General features: G+C 40.0%; 1 protein-coding gene across 1 annotated transcript in view; it reads right to left on the minus strand.

Moving 5' to 3' along the window:
* Positions 1–3,493: 3,493 nt before the first annotated feature.
* ANO4 (anoctamin 4) overlaps positions 3,494–23,127 on the minus strand; it is a 311,842-nt gene continuing 292,208 nt past the window's right edge. Inside the window, exons 25-30 of the mRNA XM_004589617.3 lie at positions 20,920–21,072; positions 19,847–19,994; positions 13,700–13,819; positions 8,128–8,233; positions 6,440–6,639; positions 3,494–3,896 (exon numbers count right to left, since the gene is read on the minus strand). Of these exons, the coding sequence (XP_004589674.2) occupies positions 6,448–6,639; positions 8,128–8,233; positions 13,700–13,819; positions 19,847–19,994; positions 20,920–21,072 (719 nt within the window). The 3' untranslated portion in view covers positions 3,494–3,896; positions 6,440–6,447. The remainder of the gene's footprint in view (positions 3,897–6,439; positions 6,640–8,127; positions 8,234–13,699; positions 13,820–19,846; positions 19,995–20,919; positions 21,073–23,127) is intronic.

A 23,127-nucleotide genomic window follows, 5' to 3' on the forward strand; every position in this document is an offset into this window, starting at 1 on the left:
TTAAGTGCTTGAGTCCCTGCTACTCCCATCTGGAGTTCCAGGCTCTTGGCTTCAGCCTTGCTCCGCTTTGACCATTGTGGTCATGCGGAATGAAGCAGTGAGTGGAAGGCCTCTCTGTTACTCAGGCTTTCAAATAAATAAACCTTGAAAAAAATTAAAAACAAGATGTTCTTCTTTGGTGCTAAGCTTCATACAAGCTGAGTACGACAGTAACTTCCTGATAACAGCTTTAGTATTTATGCCTTCCTATCAGGAGATTAATAGGATCAAATTTGAGTGCTTTAAGTATTTACAACTACTCACGTAAAAGAAACTTCCCTAAGCAAGCCTTACTTGATTTTTGTCGTTGTTGCTGTTGAAAATATTATAAAATTGATGTCTAAATCCTGTCAGTGGTTAACTTGAGAAAGTACTTATTGTCTCTGCTGGGAAAACAGCACTGTTATATCACATGTGTTTTATGTAGCATCAATTTAAATGTAATAGTAAATGATTGTTAAGAGTACAATGCACTTGGTTCTTTCACAGGAAGAAAGTGAGTTTAAACTGATTCCATGCTATCAGCAAAGTCTGTCTACCACTTACATTCACTCATCTGGAGAAACACTGGCAATTCCTGTTAGGCACTGAGCAAGGCCAGATTGGGTGCCTGACCTCTGTCACTCACACATTATCTGGGGTATGCCATAGGCAACGTAGGCCTTGGTGGGAAACACTGGGGAGAGGCAAGAATCCCAGTGACTGGAATGGTCGTGCAGTAGGAGAGGTGGGAGCACAGGGAAGCCTGTTGGCCAGCACTCTGTGGGTCATGCTGAAATGCTGGACATGTACACTGCTGCCACTGACCAACAAAGGAAGAATGGAAGCGTCAGTGTCCTTCAAGAATCCTGGAATTGTTTAACACATTTTTTTTTCTCAAAGAGTAATCTTGTTTGCTGAATGAGTCAGGTAACTTTAGGTCTGGAATCTCTGTTTTTAAAAGAGGAATCCAGATAAAGTTTTCATGATGAAAACAGTTTTGAAGTAAGATATTTCTAACACTCTAGTTTTAGGAAGACACATAAGATTAGGTATGTTGCTAACTCTGTAGGTTATTGCATATTCATTTGCTTTATACTTAAAATACTACATCATCAAGATTCGCGAAAATGTTAATCAGAAACAAACAGTAATGTATTGTTAAGCACATCACATTTGCATGCACTTGTTTAATAAGCATTTGTTTAAGAGGTCCCTTAGAATTTTCCTCTATAATCTTTTAGCCTGTCTCATCATCCCACACCTTAAAACACCTCAGAATATTCACCATGTGTCCCATGTAAAAACACTGAAGATGAATATGAATATTTACTGTGATAGTAAAAAGAAATGAAGGAACAATGTAAGAGAGAAAGGGAGTGCTGAAGGAAGGAAAGAGAAGGATTTTGTATTCTAGAAACATAACAGGATTGTGACTACCAGAGCCACTTGGAAAAAAATACTTCTTTAGGTTGAGAGCAGCTTGTGGATATGTCGAACCAAGGACTAACTGCATCATGATCCCCTGTATAGACCTTTAGGCATAGCAAACAAATGTTATAATGTGAGTCAGTAGCATCAATCTCCTGAAAATTTCCCCGAAATTCTTCTCTCTTGGGCTGATCAAAAATAGTTCACAAACTCCCTACTCAACAACCCAAAATTCTGTCATTGGACTATTGTCCTTCAGTGTCCACAAAAATGCATCTTCTTAGTTTAGACCCTTCTAGGGTTCGTATTTTAGTGTTAAAAATATTAATATATCAGGTCAGAGTGTCAATGCTGATAAAAGAAATAGTTGACTTTCTAGCCTGGTAATTATGACAGAGTGATCCCATTGTAGAGGCCACAGAATCCTGGGAAATCAGCTCAGGTGGATCTAGAGCCAATGTGAGACCAGGTTTGAGGACCATTAATTACAGCATTCTAGCTGACATAGTTAAGGTGTCACACGCACATACAGGTAATAAGAAGGTGATTGATTTGTATAAATTATTTTGAACAAAGTAGTGACTTCATTATGCACAGGTACATCAAGACATCATGCTGCTATACCTAAATACAACAAAATAAATTTTTTTTAAAAGGTAAGAACCCAGTTTTTGACTCTCTGCTGAATGAACAGTAACTACAACATGCTACTCTCTTGTACCAGACATTAGCAGGCAGGGTCATCAAAAGCATCTATGATAGTATTACCAATTGTATTTAACATTTCCTCAGCTAACTGTTACTGACATTTGCAAATCTCTGTTTTTACTCATTTGAAAGATGCGGGGATGGGAAAGGAGGGAGGAATAGAGACAGTGTGAGGGAGAGAGAGGAAGGGAAGAGAGAGATTTGTTTTTATTCATTGATTCACTCCCCAAATGCCCATACGGTTGGGGTTGGACCAGGATTTGGGAACTCAATCTGGGTCTCCCATACAAATGGTAAGGACCCAGCTACCTGAGTTGGTACCTCCCAGGACGCACATTACAAGAAAGCTGGAGGGCCTGGCTAATTCCTTGCTTTGTATGCACCGGGATCCCATATGGCTGTCGGTTCATGTCCCAGCTGCTCCACTTCCCATCCAGCTCCCTACTTGTGTCTGGAAAGGCACTACAGGATGGCTGAAATCCTTGGGACTCTGAACCCACATGGAAGACCTGGAAGAAGCTCCTGACTTCTGGCTTTGGATTGGCTCAACTGTGGCTGCTGAGGCCATTTGTGGAGTAAACCAGAGGATGGAAGATTTTTCTCATTTTAAAACCACCTTTCCAATAAGAATAAGTAAAAAAATTTTTTTAAAGAAGGAAGCTGGAAACAGAAGCAGAGTTAGGACCTGAAGCCAGATCGTGTGCTATGGAACGCAGGTGTCTTAAACACTGCACTGATTTCCCATTCCCCACAGGGACTTCTAATCAGCCTGCTTTCTACATCAATAAGGCAGGCCAGAAAAAAAGACAGAAAAAATTGAAAGGAGAACAAAAAATGTGATCTTTCTGGAGGGTGAAGTGATTTTCAGGAGTGCTGCAGGAGTGACAGGCCTTTTACAAGGTTCCCCTCTCCTATGACTTTCCTTATTATAACAGAAAAAAACCCAGAATTTCATATGAGTCAGCTGAAAATATTCCATGTGCATAAATTTATTTTAAATTTTATTGCATCACATTGTACAAGCATTAAACATGGCTTCATGTTGATGACTATTTAAGTGTGAAAATTCATCCTTCATGTCCATACTTTTTGGCTATTTACAGGTAAGGAATTTCTATGTACTTTATATATCTCTGCTTTGTATGTACATATGTAGGAATACATGACTATACATATGTACACACAGAAATACATCTATGGCCATACACATAGCTATAGATATGTCATATATAATAATCTCCTCAGAAATTTCGGAAATTAAAAAAAGAAAAAATTGTAAACAGGGTTTTGTCTCTGTGTCTTTTGGTGACATGGGATTAGGACCATATGATGACATTCTAGGAATGTGTTTCCAGGTGTCAGAATATCCTTTTTAGCCCGTGTCTGTAAAATTCACACAGGATAGAATGCAAAAAAGGTAGCAAACAGGCTGAAAAACAGGCCCAGTATACAAGTTTCCCTTGATTTTAAAAACTTGAGGATGTAACTGCCCATAACGTGCATGCTTGCTTGGTCAAGAATGGACTATGGATAGATAGCAAGTGTGTGCTGGACTGCAACATGGGTTCACAGCAGCGCGACTCCACCACCAGTCTGTCAGTCCTCCATGGATGCCGACCCACCTGCTGCTGCCCGTGTATGCAACATGCACTGCGGTTGCATTTTTTAGTCACTTGGATGTGCTTTTGCACAGCCCGGAGAAGTAAACGAAATTCTGCTCCTTGGAAATGAACTGCTACCTGGAAAGAGAAGAGAAGGAATCAAGATCCTACGCACCTGGGACAGATTAATGACACAGCGTGCGACAGTTTGTAACCCCCGACTGAATCAGTGCACAATTCCACCTGCTTCACAGACAGACTGAACCAGAAAGCACTGTGAAGCCATGGGACATCCTGCCAATTGTTGGGGGGAACAGAGGCAGACAACGCACTTTGAGCAAAATTAGGAAATGGCAGGACCTACTGGTGAGGTTAGCCAACGGAGCCCAGGGCAGCCCTGGTGTGGACAAAGGCACCCTGCTGCACCCTGGCTGCTGGATCTTGGCTCTCTGCTGGGCATTCTTTTCTGCAATATGTATCTTTCCATCCACCCACAGCCATTTGGATACAATCCTTAGCCCGCGAAGAGCTAAGCACAATAGGTATGGATCAGGGATTTGTTGGAAATCATAGAGTTCTAGCTAGAAGGTTAAAGCTAAAGGGCTCTTAAAACTGTTCAGAGTTCAGCTTGTTTACCTTTGCAAATGTAGAAAAGGAATTCATGTGAAGGCCCTGCCCAAGATCATAGATACAGAGAATGGAAAAGCTTGGACTAGAATCTGGTAGAATACAGCAGGTTTAACCATAATACAAGTCTGTACAATTTTAATAGCACTTAATCACATAGTAAATGTCTTTCACACACTTGCCTTACTTGAACTACATCTTAATTCTGCCAAATAGGCAAGCCCAGAAAATTTTAAATTTTTTTCCCCAAAGTCACATGGATAAATACCAGATCTAGGAAATAGTAAACTTACTACAAAGTAAAACATTTCCTTCCTTAGCAAAGCCAAGGGATTGAAAACAGAGCCAAAGTTCAACATGTACATACAGGGTGAATATCCTTTGTAGAAAATGCTAGAAGTCTTTCAATTTGGGATTTATTTGGATTTTGGAATATCCGCATATGTATAATGAGATACTCTGGAGAAGGAATCCAAGTCTAAACAAGAAGTTCTGTTTTTCAAATTTCTATTTTTTATTGTTTTGAAAAGGTTTATTTATTTGAAAGAGGGAGAGGAGGGAGGAAAGAAGAGAGGGAGAGAAGAGATGAGGAGAGGAGAGGGAAAATGGGAATGTTTTTATATACCAGTTTATTCAAATGGCTGCAACAGCTGGGGCTGGGCTGGGCTGAAATTTGGACGCAGAAGTTGCTTGTGGGTCTCCCATGAGGGTGGCATAGGCCCAAATACTCATCCTCTGCTGTTTTCCCGGGAGCATTAGCAGGGAGCTTAATAGAACTTGAAACAGCAGCTTGCCACCATCGTAGGCAGCAGCTTGATTTACTGCGCCACAGTGCTAGCCCTTACATAACAATTTTTCCATGTCATACATATTTTACAAATACAGCTGGAGGTAATTTTATGCAGCATTGTTAGTGTGCTTTCCCCTTGCTGGAACCCAGGGCATGAGGTCAGGTGCGGAGATTTCCAGATGAATTATCATGTTGATGCTCGGAGAAAGGCTCAGATTTGGGAGCATCTCAGGTTTTCAAGCTTTGGATGAGGCTTGTTCAACCTGTACAACTTTTATTTCTGTACTGTTAACACAGATCTGGGATTATACAACTTTGTTAACTGAACAATAAACATCTGCTACATCTTCCCTTAGAGGAAAAGTTAAAAACTACAATTTTCCAATGTATATTCCATTTTTCTTTTGGAGATCAAATTTTGGAAAATGTTTTCAGACAAGACAGATTGAAACACAAGGAAGGCAAAGGAAACTCTGTAATATTCTCAGAACAGAGAACTCATTTCAAGGCTATATCACTGGGGCCAATGAGGCCTGGAGAAGTTATGCGACTTGGCCAGTGTCCCATAGCCCATAGCAGACTTGTTGGAGAGAAGGTCTCAGCAGGGATGTGTGGGAAGGTTACAATGTATTTAGCCTTCATCCTTCCAGCTTTTCTTAACCAAATGTGCCATGTGCCTTCGTGCTAGCTAGTTGGAAGAATAAAATTACAATCCATTGAAATGTCCCAAAAGAATTGTGTTAGAGGAAAGGCTGAAACTTATTTGAAAATCATTAAAAATACAAAGTTGTACATTTGAATACATTAATGGCAATCACCAGAATAAGTCTGATGAACCTGGGGAACTTGGAGAGTTGATGTGAATGAGCTGGGCAGGGAACAACGGATGGGTGAAGGGGGGAAGGCCACGCTTTGGGGTGGGGGTACGAAAGGCTGATTTCAACCAGAAAGAAGAGGTTGTGTTGTCTTGGAGTGTGTAGCCTGGTTGGTATAAAGGAAATTCTACCTTTGGGAACACTTGGGTCAACTTTGAGAGCTTGCTTGCCCCGTCAGAGCAAGCCAACTGGGTTGCAGGAAGTGTGCAGGAGGGGAAAATCCAACAGACACTTAACTACTAGAGTAAGAAACAAGCTGATTTTTCAAAGTTCCCTATTTGTTTACTTTTATTCCTACTGTTGGAACAATAGCAGGCTTTGCTCCACAGGGTTTAAGGTGTTCCCCTTCTCCCCGTGGAGTGGTTTCAAGCCAGGAGCATGCTTCTCACCTCCCCTATCACGGCCACTCATTATGGTGTGCTTTCCCATTTTTCTTCCGCTCCTTTCGTTCCTTTTGGAGACGCTCCAGTTCTGCTTCATACATCATCTCCTGAATCAGGTACTTCTCTCTTCTCATACGATCCCTTAGATCTTTTGGGAGGTCTGGGATCAGATATGAAATGAGGTGCTTTATACAAAACACGAGGTGCTGAAAGCAACAGAGAAGAACGGTCAGATCTGTTGTTGCTCCTTTGAGATTTCTAAGTTGGTTTGAGAAGGACCTAGAACTTCCAAGTGCTGCTGGAAAGGGGAGACCAGGAGAAGCATGTAAAATGACAGGCGGTCAAAGATCAGATGAGGACTGAACTTGGTCTGATGGTTCTACCTAGAGAACAGGACAAGGAATCAAGAAAGAAAGCAGGAACAGAATGGTCAGAGAACTCAAAGAAGAGCCAAAGATTCAGACAAGGAAATCAGAAAAGCCAATAGCATCTGTGGACCCTCTCTGAGCCTCAGCTTCCTCAACTACATCAGGGGCACTATTTTGAAAATTATTTTAAAAAGTGTGCAAGTTTTGTAGACAGCAAAAATGTTATACTAGGAATAATCAGAGGGCCCAGGGAAATGATCCTTTTAGGAAGAATTTTTCTTTTCTCCTTCAGGAAAGTATAATAGATCTTTGGCTGTTACAGCAATAGCTGGAATTCTGGAGGTCTGTTACTCTGTTCACCTATTCCCTGATGATCAATGAAGTGCCAAATGGCAACTAGAAGGTCTTCACTCTGAACTATTAAAGAAAAGTTCATGGTTAATGACACCACCAGAGTATGCTGTTTGAAACTGGAGAAATTTGATGATACATGTAATTCATTGGATTCTGAGCCAAGGAAGAACAGTTTTAATACTGTGTTCTTCTGATTTCCTGTAGTGAAGAAAATTAGCAATGGACTAGCTTCAAAGAGGGACAGGAAATGTGTGGTCCAAGGCAAAAGGTAACCTTGATTATATTAACTTGGGTCTGCCTAATTCATATCTTCGACAAGAGATGAAATTTCTATTAAAAAAAAAGAAATTTCCATTTAAGACTAGCGTTATAAAAATGCAAGGTATGTTGCAGGAATTTTCTTAAAGACTGAAAGATGAAATTGTTAGTGAGATATGATATAAAATGTATCTGATTGCCAGATTTTACTTTTGAGTATTAGATAAGGAATATCTTAGGGAATGTAAGACAATGTGCTTTCTGTGTATGTGCCGAATAGAAATAGAAATAATGCCACATTACTTATATTATGATGACACATAACTAGAGTTACACTTGCATATTCAGTGCTTTCCAAAGTTTGCTCCTTATAACACCTGCATCAGAATCAGCTTGGAAGGTCCGTATAAGAAGTAACTTGCAGAGTTATGTATCAGAATCGCTGCGAATGTGGATAGAAAAATCACATTTTCCCTAAAGTATATCAATCATGGCTCTAGGATATTAAAGCTAAGACTGAGGAGTCTTGACTTGTCTATTAAAAACCAACAGCACACTTTCAAATATCTTTTGAGAGTTTTATACATTGAACTAAAGAAAATATCCTTTTCTGGAAGTAGATAATCAAATTCCTTATGACCCAATGTTTATTTATTACTCTTACTGACTTTATTATGTCAACGACAGTCAAGGACCGGATTGAGGAACACATACCTCAAACACGATGATGAAAGCCAGCCGAGCCGCCAGCACGTGCCAAAACTGCAGTGTATAGCCGTAGGGCACCAGTGAATGAGGTGGGTCCCGGTAGTCCCGGTATCTGTAAAGAAAAGGGAAGATGCTGTATGGTTTTCTACTTCACAAACCTCTCCCATTTCTACTCTATAGCTCCTCACTCATGGGGAAAAACAGAAGTTTGAAAAATTCTGTATACTAGATATCTGTTGTTTTGCTTGGCCACCATGATTACTTCTGAGAAGATGAGGAATCATCTAGTTGGATGCAGCTCTTCTCCTCTGATGAGCCAGACGTGGTCAGCGAGACTCTACAGGTGTATTACCAAGCACACAGAAGGTAAAAGTCTGGGGTTTGTGGTGACATCCCTAAGAGTATGGAGACAGATTGTGCTTGAGAATGACATCACAGAAGCAGAGTTGGCAGAGAGCACGTATCTTGCTGAGGGTTGCTGGAAGTTTGGGATTCAGTTTTCACTAAAGCTTGGATCGCTCCTTTGCTCTCCATGTCATCTGAATTAATACACCTCTTTTACACTGGATTTCTGCCACTTCCTATTGCAATGTCTTTTCTAATGTGTCCTCCATCTGTAACTTTGGAGTAAGCAGTAAATGCCACAAAGGTTTTTGAGCACCTGGCAGTGGAAAGCTTTGTTCTGCTAAACTTTTCCCACACAACCCCACTTCATCTTATCATCACCACTACTATTACCATCGCTGGGAAAACGGAAAAGTGACTTGCTCAGACACATGAAGATTTTGTGTGTTTTAAACTCAGGGCTCCAGGACTGTGGAATGATCTGTAACTGCCGGTTATTTCTTTGCTGTGCAGATAGTACTTAGCCTCCAGGTCAGCACTGATGTCTACTTGAGGATACATGAGAATGTCCTGTGCTGGATGTCTTTGAAATGCATCAAGGACTACAAAAACCTAAGCTGTCGTCATTGTCATCATCACCACTATAATCATCACCTTAATTATTATTAATGCCTATGAGTATGGGGTAGTAATATACCATGATTATTTTGCAGCTGAAGTGATGTTTATGAGTACTTGGTGCTTAAAATTAAGCCTGAAACTGTTTTCGAACTATTGGTTCTTCCTTTACTGGTGAGGATAAATTAATTGTCGAGGACATTCTTCTTTACAGTGTTCTTTATATAATAAATTCCTCTTCTAGGTCCAGTAACTGTGGAATTGTAAGAACAATTTTTTTCAAGATTGAATGCTTGTGGTAACCTTCATTTTTTTTTTGCAAAACATGCAGCTAGTTAAGAACTGGGAATTGTGTCCCTGTAATCAATATAACAAACGTATTCCTTTGTTTAATGTTAGTTGCTTTTATTGCAAAAGAGTACCTGAAAAATCTCATGAAAAATGGAAGTAAAATATAAGACTATCCTAATGTAAAAAATTGAAATCCTTAGTTTTCACAACATGCATTTTCTATGAGCATTTTTGAAGTCTGTACAGTCCAGATATTCTAAAAGAAAAAACAGCAGGATCCTTTTTATTGTTAATATAGTGGATTATTAGATAAAAGTCTATAAGAGGAAAGACTTGGAATTATATCAAGAGCTGTCTTTGTTGACTCCTTAAGCTACGTATGCAACAGTCACTAAGTCTGGGACTTCTCTTCTAGACATCTGTTCTCCATATCAGAATTAGGGGTTCTCTGTCCCCCTGCTCTGCAATTCTATGCTGTCATCCCTTTCTTCTGTGAGTTTGCAGATGACTGTGGCAGGTTAGTTTGTGTTCCAGTGTACCCCTGGTGCCCGTGTCTTTTCCATTAGGCCAAAGTTTGGAAGAGGACCAGGCTCAGCTGTCACCTGTGCCCTGCTTCCCTGCTTTTGATGTACTGCCATTTCTTTGCGAAAGGACTGACTGCATGCTCTCTGACACTTGTACAAAGGATACAAGCCATCCCTCTGTTACTGTAGAAACGGCCACAAAGCCAAGTTTCGGAGCTAATAAAATCGAAGCTTTCGTCCTCTAATCTAGTCCAGTACCTTCAAAGACATTAAGTCCGGTGGCACTAATGTGTGGAGAAAATTTTTTCAAGTGTATCAGATTTGGTTTCAGAAGATGACATTTAATTTCTCAGATGATATTTAATTTCTTGGCTTCAACTTACCTGCTCTTTTTTGGCTTAGGTTAGTGCATTCTTTAAGCTAATTCTTGGTCACAAGGAATAGATGGCTGGCCTGAACATGTTATTTTCCCAGCATGTTCAGTTAATTCATTCTCATTTTTAAGCAGTGAAAATAAATATATATGTACATTTGCAAGAATAAATGAACCTCGTCTAGCTGTCATACAAGCTAAGATACAGGATATGGTTAATGACTTTAAAGACTTTGCTGGCACTTCGAGCTACCCTGAGAGGTAACTGCTCTTCTAATTTTTGTGGCAACTACGCTCTTGTTTTCCTTTAAGGCAGTTCTGAGCTTTTCTGCATTAAACTCTAAATAAATAGAATCATATTGTATGCATTTTCCTGTGATCGCATCTTTAGTCTTTACGCAATATACTTTTAAGTTCCCAATTCTGTCACATTTTCAATTGATTAGTTCCTGTAACAATCACACACTAATTAGTATACTTCTATACTATGTTTTAATGTAAGTATCCTTGCAGTCTTCAAAAGTGACTTGGTCATTATTCTTCCTTTTCCTTCTCATATAACATTATTTTGGACCTCAGGTGCTCAGAATTGACATAATCAAAATTCTTCATTGTTTATGGCTAATCATACTGGACCATTCATGATCATCTCCTCATTACAAATTGTTATATTTGTTTATTTAATAATTTTATGATTCATTGCACTGTCATAATTCTAGTATGATGCTCAGGAACTAAGACATTACGAGGGAAATTAGAGCTATGCAAGTGCTGACTCCTCCAATGGGTTTCATTATTATTACACACACACACACACACACAATTATCTGAATATTACACTGTCTTTTTGTTTTGAACTTCACGAAAGCTTATATCATATACAGTTTTCTGGGGCAATTTTTCACTATTATGTTATTAAAATTCACCCAGACTGTAGCACGAATTTATTTTCACTGCTGTACAAAAGACATAGGGCGAATGTATCACAGTTGTTTTTATGTAGTGTATGTCTGATTGACTCACACGGGGTCACTTCTGTATTTTCTTTTACTTTCTGAATCATGAGAGGCCATGAAAAATAAAGCCAGAGGCCACCTGGTTCTGCAGATGTTCACTGTATAAAAGTTGGCTGCAATGCTCCGTGTGCCACCAAAGGTTCATTTGCTCTGGCTTGAGGAATGCAAATTTTTTGAGAATGGATCGTGTGCAACAGGAGAAGAGGGGTCCGTGGCCATTGTACTCCCACAGAAATACCAACTGGATGATTTTCTACTTTCACAAATGTTAGGAAAATGAAGTAGGAGGTAACAGAATGCCAGATTCCCCACCCCTACCTCTTCGATGCATGTGAAGTGCTTTTAAGGTCTGATCCATATGTTTGGATGTTTTTAGCATGAGGCCCGATCCAGGTGCTCTACCTGATAACTGGAAACAGAAGTCTAATACATGTATATATTCTAAAATTCAATTGTATGTATATATTCTAAAATTTAATTCTTAAATAATCATGAAAATATTTAACCTTATCTAATTGGTATTTCAAAGATCTCTTCTTAGGGAACTTTTAAGAAAATGCCAAACAGTCGTAAGTTAGTGATGACAACATCAACAATTCCATTCACATTAGTAATTTTTGAAATGCGCTTTATGAGGGACACAGGGAGACTGAGTGAATAAGCATAACAAAGAATTTGTAGTTTGTTATTTTTAACGACTAAAAGATTTTTAATTGAAGTTAGATTTGACATTTTACTTTGAGCTATTTTATACTTGGAATCCTATTTGTCTCTAAAGGCGTTTGGCAGGTAATTTCATGGAGGAAATGATCTGAACAGGCAAATGGAAAAAGGCATCCATCGTTGTTGGTTGGTGGTTTACTCCCCTAGCAGCCCAACAGGGGGCAGTACTGGATAACATTCCAGTCACTCTCCGTGTGCCTCCATGGAAGAGGACTGTAGCCATCTGGTGAACCCTGACAGCCTGTGAGACCTTGGGAACTTGGTGTAAGCATTTAAAGAGTTCAGGGTATCCTGTGTTTAAATGGGAATTGCTTAGCTAGTGTCTTGTTCTCTTGGAGTCAGCTCAGGATCATGCATATTTCTGACTCCGTTGTTTATGTGGCAAGCATAGTGTGTCAGTGGTTACAGCAGGTCGAGTCAGAATCTGTTCTCTAGGATCTAGCTGCCTAGATTGGGACTAAGTGGGCAAATCAAGGAAAACTCCATCTAGAGATGAGCAAGCGAATGTGCAAAGCAAATACACTATTTTGCAATAAATAGTTAAGTGGTTAACTTAGAAGAATTACATAGTTTGGGTTCACAGGAAGTTGAGAATCGGTGTCAACAGGCAGTATTTATTAATACCACAAAGAACTACGTTGGGGGTTTGACTGTTGTGACTTCGCCCAAAGAGCTTCTTCCAGGCCAGTGTTGCATGGGAGACAGCACTGCAGCCACATGCCTGCAGCACCTGCACTCACAGAGCTACTTGAAAGAACACCGTGGTGAGAGCTGGGATCCCTGAATTCTGAAAACAGTTTCGCTAGGTCTGTTTAGCTAATGAGTCAGCATCTCTGGCCCTCAGACCCTGCCTCTGTAAAAAGCAGGGTTGAAGTGGATAATGACAAAAGTCCCTCCATCCAAGGGTTTAGGACTTGATGACTGTCTATCAGAGTGAGAAATATCAAATTCTTCCAACAACACATAAAGTGTTCACAGAAAAGGTTTTACTTGTACTATGTTTCAACAATTGTATACATATCACATCACTGAGTGTTAAGAAGGTTGATATCACCATCCAAGGAAGGAACAGTTCCTGGTACAGAGTACATGCTCAATAAATTCTCCTTCCTGATTATTATATAGATAAACGTGAGGGAACACAGTTCAGTAATTTCCTTTTAGAAGGAAAGATAGAGACAGACAGCGTGTGTCACAGAGTCTAGCCAGGAACAAGTGAGATTCTGCTCCTACAACTAAACTGGAGAACATCTGAAAACACAATTTTGTATAGCATGGGCAAGAGAGAAGCAGAACGAAGACTCATGCCCTCCACAACTGTCCAACAGCCAGGAGACCAGCTCCACTCCAGTCCCCGGGGGCAGGATTATAACCTTTTGGTCATGTATTATTATTTTTAGTTTTTCTCTTCAAGCTTTTGGTTCTCAACTTTAACGGCACTTGGGATTCCTTAATTGTGCTGACGACATCTGAACGGCACTCTCTGACATTCTGTTTTCATTGGTCAGGTAAGAAAAGGTTTTAAAATGTCCCAGATGATTTTAATGCACTGTTATGGCCTCTGTCTATTCTTTCAATGCACCTAGATAGAATGGGCTTCGAAGCAAACCCCCTCATGAGAGTGTCAGCCTCACTCAGGCAGAGCTGGTTCAGCTCAGGCAGCACCATGCCAAGAGTGCCACGCGCACCTGCAGTATTTGAGAGGCGTCCCTGAAAACTCACTGCCATCGGATTCAGGCTCAGATCGGTTCTCAAAGTCAGAAATTCGAAACACAGACAAGCTGGCGTTCACATAACCAACCATGCACCTGTAAAACAAATTTTGAGATTAGGGCACAGATTACCTTCTCTCCATGCAATTCAATAAGGACTCAGTGTCTTGGAAGTCCCTGCAGTGTCCTTACTTTTCATAAAAACTTAAGTTGGGATAGGCTGAAAAGCCCTGAACAGTTCAATAAGAAACAAGTCATTAGTTTTGTTACAGCACTTTACTATACAGACCCATAATCCAGAACATCACTATCCCAATGATATGCTCAGTAAAATGAGCAAAAGCCAACATTACATAATGGGCGTAAATTACACGAGGGTACTTTAAAAAGATCAAGATAGCATTGAAAACGCATATTTCTGATGAGTCATTCCTAGTTATAGATGTATTTGCATTAATTAATTTAATTGGGGAGGAGAGATAGATCAGCTATCTTTTGGTTCACTCCCTGTTGCTCACATCAGCCAGGGCTTGGCTTAGGGTTAGGTCAGACCAAAGCCAGGATCCAGGAACTCCATCTGGCTGTACCATGAGAGCACAAGAACTAAGTATATGCTCATCCCAGGCTCATTAGCAAGAAGCTAGAACTGGAAACAGAGGCAGGACTTGATCCCAGGCACTCGGATGTGGGTTGTAGACATCTTTATCAGTGGCTTAACCTACCTGTACCACAACACTCCCTCCCCATAGCTTTTTCATAGTTGACCTTTCCTACAAGCGTGTGAAGACCTCTTATGTTAAGTCACAGCTTGTTTCACTGGTGATACACATAAATACGCATTTTATCATTGCTGTTCTCAAAATACCCTGAATACTATTGATCTAAATATGATGCCCTCTTTTTAACTTGTGCACTATTCTACATTCATGCTCCACACTAGTCTGAATTCATCCTCTATTTTCATGTCTTTGCTCAAATTGTCTTTTGGTTGGATTTTTGTATCTCTTCTTTTTCTGGTACTTATCTTTCAGTGGCCAACAGAAACGGTCTTTTTTTCCCCTTCTTTTGAGAAGGCTTCCTAATTTCCCCAGGCAGAAAGACTGACTCCCTTCCTCCTGACTGTGCTGCCACATTTAGCTCACAATGACTAGATGGCGCATTTGACAGCTGACTGTATAATCACATGTCTCAGGATCAAGCCATTCCGATGCAGAGCAGGAGTCCAGTGAGTACCACATTCAGTTGATTTTATTAGAGGGGAGAATGAAGAATCAGAGATTCTGTCAATCAGTCTGCCAACACTTTCATTCAAGAAGTAATACTTTCTAAAAGAAGGATCTTAAGTAGTACTCTTAGGAGATGAGAAACAGGCTTTTGATGATAAATGGTGAAAACACCTGTGCACTGAATAATGATGTTTAAAACACTGCATATCATCAGCACCATTAGATTATGCATGCCTTTTTCTTTCAACAGTATCTTGAGAATGGTCCAGGAATAAAGCTATTGGCTGAATTCCTCAAGGATAATTACATTCTTAGAGGACATGGCTTTTGTGTTGTATGGGAAGGCAGTACAATACTAAAAACTCAGGATTTTGGAATCAAATCTTAGATCTGGTGCTTTCTAGCTATGAAAATTTGGTTAGTAATGGAACTCTTCTAAGTGACAAAAGCATCTACTTTTGCAGGGTCACTGTGAGGATGAAGTTAATGGTATACATACCATGTGATACAGTGTTTAACCTACATAGCAAAATAAACGCAAATGAGGGTGTTCATTAATTTCTTGCATCCGGCAGGAGGTCAATACATAATTATTGATTGAATGGATAATTTATGGTCTTTAGATTCTCTTCATTAACATGCCTGATGTGATTATGTCAAGCGGCTGAGTACTATGCCAAACAATGACAAGAACATAAGTCTGAGAGAACATAGGTTTTCATGTTGTCTCTCTCAAGACAAATTACTGGCCTTATCATGGCCTTAAAAAAATGAACTTAGCTGAAGGCCCCATTTGTCAAGTCACTCGTGGGTGAAACAAATGGTTAGCAGGTGTGCAAAATGCCTTAATCCACTGGCAGCAATCCCCTCTCCCCCACCTCTCCTTGAAAGGGTAATTTGGAATGATGGCTCCCTCATCTATGAACTGTCCAGAATTTGACACAAGAACAAATTAGTGTCCTGATGATTTTACCTGTCACAGAGACGAACCCAATTTTTGAGAAATATGAAATCTAGCAGTGTCTTCTCAGGAACTTAGCAGCAGAAAGGGAAAGATGCTCGGGAAACTGGCAGAAAACCTGTTCCAGCACTGAGGAGGAATATGCATGAGCTTTCCTGGACCCTTATCGCAGAAAGCAGACCTTGGACTTACAGAGATTAAAGCTGCTGTCCACTGGTCGTTCTGTTCTAAGCTCCAATGAGAAAATCTAAGTTAAAAAACAAAATACCTGTTTCATGAACAACGCTTCCCTCCCTGTCTTCATCCCCACCATCTTCATCTCCTCCCCCCAAATCAAATCAAATAAGGCAGACAAGACTTTGGCTTTACTTATTCATCCAATGCCAGTTACAAAGCCACATTAAAAATGTGTTGCTTATCGATGGCCACTCTTACTGGGTACAAAGTATTGAATGTGGACTCAGTATATAAATACAGTCTTCAACGGTGTCAGTCTTCTTTCCATGCCAGTCCTACATCAGGGAGGAGGAGGGGCCACTTTTAATGAACTAAGGCATTTCACCAATTCCTTCCAAGTTGGTAGAATCATAGCTACTGCCAGTATCAAACTGAGGCTGTCATCAGTTCAGGGAAATGATGGTTCTTACATTTTGCTGTATATCGTTTATGTGTTGATGTTATTGCAGTAGGGAGTGGTGGTTAACAATAGCAGCAGAGCCCACACCTAGTGCACACTTTACTGGCAGGAGTTCTGCATAACCTTACCCCAGGACCAGAAAAGCAGAGTAAAGATGGGGCTACACTGTTGATTACAAAGAAGTGAGAGGTACGAAGGAAAAGATATTAGACAAATGAAGGGCTTCCTGTCAGTACTAAGCTGTCATTTGTGATGTTGGTATCTCATTTGAATGCTGGTTTGAGTTAGAGCTTCTCTAGTTCCAACCCAGCTCTCTCTTAATAAACTTGGGAAAGCGGGGGAGCATGATCCAAGTTCTTGGGTCACTGGTACTCGAGTGGAGTTCTAGGCTCTTGGCTTCCGCCTCATGCAGCCCTAGTCACTGTGGCTAATTTGGGGGGGAGGGAATGAGCAGGTGAAAGAGCTCTCTGTCTCTCTCTCTTTTCTCGGTAAGCCTGCCTTACAAATAAATAAATCTTTAAAACAAATGTACAAAGTCAGTTTTATTAGAGCCTTTGAAGGCATTTATGAAAAAGGAGATTCAGAAAATGTCTTATATGTGGGTAGCAATGTTTGGATTACAGGCAAACCTCTGAATTCTGAGAACACTACATTTATTGAAAAGTGAAAATCCTTTATTTTAAGTACATTAATTATTCCTTTTGGGGTTTATTCAAATAGATTATTTATTGTTTATTAAGATGTTTGTGGGATTGGTCATTGCACATGGCAAGTTAAGCCTGGGATTGGATCGTGCGTGTGTTTCTCAACCAGCTTCCTGTTAATGTGCCTGGGAGGCAGTGCATGGGGGTCTGAGAACTTGAGTTCCTGCCACTCATGTAGGAGACCTAGATGGAGTTTCTGTCTCCTGGCTCTAGCCTGTCCCAGCCCGGTTGTGGCAGAGAAAGGAAGGAAGGAGAGGAGGGAGGGAGAGAGAGAGAGAAAGTGAGAGAGAGATTGACTGCTTTCTCATCTACCAATTTAATTCCTAAATGTCTGCAGCAACTGGGGGTGGGAGAGGCCAAAGCCAGGAGCTGTGAAGTCCATTTGGGTCTCCTATATGGGTAGCAGAGATTCAAGTACTTTAGCCATCACCTTCTACTTCTCTCTCAACATGCATACTAGCAGGTGTCTGGAATCAGAAGTGAAGCCAGGACACACACCCAAGCACTCCAACATGGCATGCAGATGTCCTGAGATGCATCTTAACTACTGTGCCAAATGCCTGTCCCTGATTGGCATGTTTAACCTTGATGAGACAATTTCATAACACACATCTTGAGGCTAAGTTCATAGTTTTTGTCTCTTTAGACCCTGCCTAGATTTCTGAGATCTCTTTATGAAAGGTCTCAGGGAAGACACCTAGAAAGAGAAAGTAGCCTCATTTTACAGACAAGGAATACTCTGAGGTCAAGGAATCAGCCCAGCTAGATTGGAGCTGAGGAGGAGGAGTGGGCTGACCACATCCTTGTCCACCCAGTGTGTACAGAGCTTTGCTATAAGACAGGTCATTGTTTTGCATTTTCAGGCTTTAATGAAAAAAATATGAATGTCTTCTTCATCCTGGTACTAAAAACTTAATCAGTGTCCTTGTTGGTAGAGGGACTTGCCTTGCAATGCCCAGCAGTAAAAGATGTAGCCCTTATTTCCTACAGTGTGTTTGAGGGTGGCTATTATCAACAGCCAGGGACAGGGTGAGGCAGGCTGCAATGTGTTGTCACAAGAATAAGGGGCATGTGAATCAAAAGGTCCTGACTCTAGCAATGAGCCTCTTGTTCAGAGAGAAGCCAGGCATACCTGAAACAATGGTAAGAAGGGGCAGGTACTGACGTAGCCTGGTGTTCTAGAGACAGGCAAGCAAAATGATTTGTCTGGATGAAACATTTTTTCCTTTAGGTTGAGTTTAAGTTGAAAAAACGGCATTTACACAGTTGGGTTAAATTGTAGTCAGTGAGATTTTAACTATGACTGCACACACTTCCCCCAGAGCCAATGATGTTCTGAAATTTGACACACTGCTATCCTATGAGTTCAATCTTTCTAAACTGGAAAAAGAAGAAAAAATTCTGACAAGTAATAGAGTGACTATTGAACCAGAAAATAAGATTCATGAAGAAGCAACATAAATATAACTATTTGAAAACAAGACAAAAATAGCTAATGGATTAGAAGACAAAATGTAGGTATATAAATTGAAAGTGGCAGAAGGATCCCGAGTAAAAAAAGAAAGGCTTAAAAAAGAAAAAGCCTGGTGAAACTGAATCAAGGAGGCTGTTATAAGTTTTAATCACTGTGAACATTTTCTTAAATCTGTTTGTCAAATTTCTAAAGCGTATTGACTCAATATCAATTCTACATAAATGGTCCTACTTTATTTTTTGGCTTTACCCCCAAGCCGGACAGGTTTCACCATAATTATGAATAATTGAAGGAGTTTGCTCTTAGTTGAAGCAGGTTGTCAGTGGTTAGGGAAGTATGGGGAAGAGCCAGGACTTGCACTCGCACCCAATGGGACAACAGCATCCAGGCAGTGGCTTTTATTTACAATGCCACAATGCTGGTCCCTCCATATGACATCTTAACTGCTGTGCTAAAAGCCTGCCTCCAAAGAGGAAATTAGAAGTATATTAAGACTTCTTGTTCCTTTCCTAAAGCACAGAAATGGAAGCTGGAATACCTATTACAATTTTATCTAGATTTACCAGGTACATCATGTTCTGGCTTGTGGAACCATTGAGGCAATGCCATAGAGTTGTAGCCACTACAAGACTTAATTCATTCAACCTACCTGCGGTATTACAGATATTGGTCATGTCAAAAAATCATTCACTTCCTTATTCCAAAAAAAATTTATGGAGTACCTTATTGGTTTCCTACTGTCCATGTGAAACTGCAGGATACATTGAATGAGTAATTGTAAATCAAACTATAACTGCCCTCTTAAGAATTCAATATTAGCATAACTACATACTAGGCCAGGTGCTGTATTTTGTTATACACATTAGCAAACCACAGATTTCTGAATTTATAGTGGGTATGGGTCAGAGGGTAGGGAAAATGAGTAACAGTAGCTCCCACATTGGAGTACATCTAAAACCTCTGGCTTGCATGATTCCCCCAGCCCCTTAGATCAAAATGTGTTTTCTTTGCAAATGTTATCGTATCTCTCCTTCCACTGCCACATACCCAGTTCAGAGGCTTCTATCAACTCATATTGGATAAGAAACGAAAATTTTGTAATAACTTTACAGTAAACTTACTTTTGTCCAGCTTCTCCTTGGCCTGCACAAGGTCCATACTTATAAGCATATACCAATCGAGGAATAAAGTCAGATGTTATCGCTATGACAAATGCATTTGTAATAACTGAAAGAATTCCAATGCCTTCAAGAATTCCATACCAAATTCCTGTTCAAACAGAAGTGATACATTAGATTCACATATGGTAGCAGCTGTAGTATGTAAACAGTGGGAGAAACTCATCTTCAACAATCCTTTCAGTTTTCAAATACTGCTCAATGTGGAATAAGAAACTATACTTGCAAACGCATTGGCATTAAAGAATTTTTAAAACACCTGTATGTTCATGACTTACTAGACTTGAATGTAAGTCAGAGAATTCTCATCAATGATCAGGCACAAAACAGCATGTGGGAACATCAGAACATACAGAGAGTGAGGTCTTTGATGGTTTAGACACCTTCATGGGCACTCCCTGGTGTACTGATCCAGAGCAGGCACTTGCTGGATGTGTGTGTGTGTGTGTGTTTCAAATGGAGGTTAAAAGACCACCATGAGCAAGAACATCCACATTCAATTCTCTCCCCCACATTCTGGTTGAGCACCTGTCTTTTCAACACTATGTCTTGATGCAGAAATGAATAGACAGTGTCTGGCCTCAGGCTGCTCTCAAGGAGGGCTGCATGTGACTCGACTCAACCTTCCTAGGAAACAGCAAAGCTCATTTTCGCTTTTAGAGCAACTGGATTATGCTTCATTTGAATCCGGAGAAATTTAGGCAAGAACAATAAAAAGCTAGCAAAGGGAAGATCTTCAAAAGAGAGCAACTAATAATAAATCAGATTTTTAGAATCAAAAGTCTTAGTGTAGAAGAATCAGAATAGGGATTTAAGTACAAATTATCTAGCACTGAAAATAATGTATTTTCAAAGAACCAGCTTTATTTCTTATCCAAAATCATAAAGCCAACATAAATATTCCTTGCAAAAATTAGTTCATTTGACATGAAAGAGTATAAAGTGGGTAGTTTTTAAAAATCTTAGGCTTTAGATGGTTAATATCTTTTTAAAAACATACACCTAGATCAACTTACCAATATCCTTGGCCCTGGAAGCTAAAGGTCGCCTCCACTGTGTGACAAATTTGTAAGCATCAAGTCGAATTTCAATTATGTTATTCAGTAAGGCCAGGAGTGGTGCGAGGGGAAAAGCTGCCACAAAGATAGTTGTGAAGCCAAACTGAAGAACTAGGGAAGGGAAAAACAACAAAGCATATTGTTTTCTGTTACTATTTTCAAAAGGATAATGATCTCACTGTTTTTTTTTTTTTCAAGATTTATTTTTATTGGAAATTCAGATATACAGCCGCAATAGCCAGAGCTGCAACAATCCAAAGCCAGGAGTCTGGAGCCTCTTCTGAGTCTCCCACATGGGTGCAGGGCATGAAGGGCTTGGGCTGTCCTTGACTGCTCTCCCAGGCCATAAGCAGGGAACTGGATGGGAAACAGGGCCACGGGGACACAAACCAGCACACATGAGATTGCGGTGCGCTCAAGATAAGGACTTTGGCTGCTAAGCTACTGTGCTGGGCCCTGATTATTTTACTGTTGTAAGCTCTATTTTTTCTGATGTAAAAGTACAGACAGGAAGATGGACAGGATACTGTGGGCCTAGATGCAGTGGCTTTTTAGGAGAGACTAATGTAGCTGGGGATCCTAATCTTGTTTTCCAAATAACATTTTCAAATAAAAGGGACCAAGGCTCATTGGCTCGAAGTTTCAGTTCAGAGCTGCAGTAGCGAAAATACAAGGTGAATGTGGAATATCTTACTATGCCAGAAAGCAAGGAAGTGCTCAAATAATGACGGAGACATTTCAACGGGACACAATGTATATCTAGTGGCCAAATCTGGAAGAATTAGTGCAAAAAATATTAATAAGGAGCCTATCATGTGGTATACACTTGCTGGCATTTTATATCAGAGTGCTGGTTCCACAGTCCTGTTTATCTACTTTTGGTCTAGCTTTAATGAAATTAACATTTGATTGAGGCATGAATTCCCAAAAGAATTCTAAGACTAGTAGTGGGAAGTATATTGAAGACATTAACATATTTATATAGTCTCAGTGTCTTCTGACTTAATATTTATCAATATTAATTATAAAGTTAGAAAGATATTTGTACAGTGGAGTTATCTGGTAGACTACATCTTAACCAAGTCATCAAAGTTAATACCATGAAGAGTAAGATATCCTGACATCATATACCTGTGTTATGATGTGCTAAGGAGGGCATAACATCATCCCAGTTATGTTCATGACAAAAATGCATGACTTTAACTTCACTGCAAAAAACCATGAGACACACCTGAACTGAAGGACTTTCTACAAAGCTACTGATTAGGATTCTTCAAATGTGTCAAGATGATGGACAACATAGACAGACCGAAGAGCTACCACAGAATGGCAGAAACTAGGGAGACACAGAACCTCAAGGCAACATTGAGTTCTGAGTGGATTATGGACAAGAAAAGGAGATTAATGCAAACACTAAAAGTTCAAACAAGGTCTGTAGGTTAGGCAATAGTATTTCGATAGTGTTAATTTTCTGATTTTAATGCATACATAGAAGGTTGACACTAAGAAATGAGGTGAAGGCTTTATGGAAACTAGTATTTCTGCAACTTCACAAAAATAAAAAGAAAACAAAAAGGCAGTTCCTGATACAACTGGAAACCATAATTGAAAATAAAAATAATGAAATCAGCCATCATGGGATCCAAAGAAGTATTTGAATGACTGCATATTTTTACTTGTTAAATTTTATTTTTGTTTATTTTTAATATATTTTTATTTTGAATTTTGAATTATGTGGTACAATTTTGTATAGGCTGGGATTCCCCTAAATTTTATTTTTGAAAGTAACAACAGGGCATGGCGTGGTAGCCTAGCGGCTCGAGTCCTCGCTTTGCACACACTGTGGTCTCATGTGGGTACTGGTTCTAATCCCAGCAGCCCTGCTTCCCACCCAGCTCCCTGCCTGTGGCCTGGGAAAGCAGTCGAGGATGGCCAAAGGCCTTGGGACCCTGCACCCACATGGGAAACTCGGAAGAGGCTCCACACTCCTGGCTTCAGATTGTTGCATCTCTGGCCATTGTGGTTTTGCTTGGGGAGTGAATCAACAGACGAAAGCTGTTCCTCTCTGTCTCTCTTCCTCTCTGTATATCTGCTTTTCTAAGAAAAATAAATAAATCTTAAAAGAAAGAAAAAGTAACAACAAAACAATGACTAACACCTACATTC

This window comes from Ochotona princeps, chromosome 15 (assembly GCF_030435755.1).
Source record: "Ochotona princeps isolate mOchPri1 chromosome 15, mOchPri1.hap1, whole genome shotgun sequence".
Lineage (NCBI taxonomy): Eukaryota > Metazoa > Chordata > Mammalia > Lagomorpha > Ochotonidae > Ochotona > Ochotona princeps.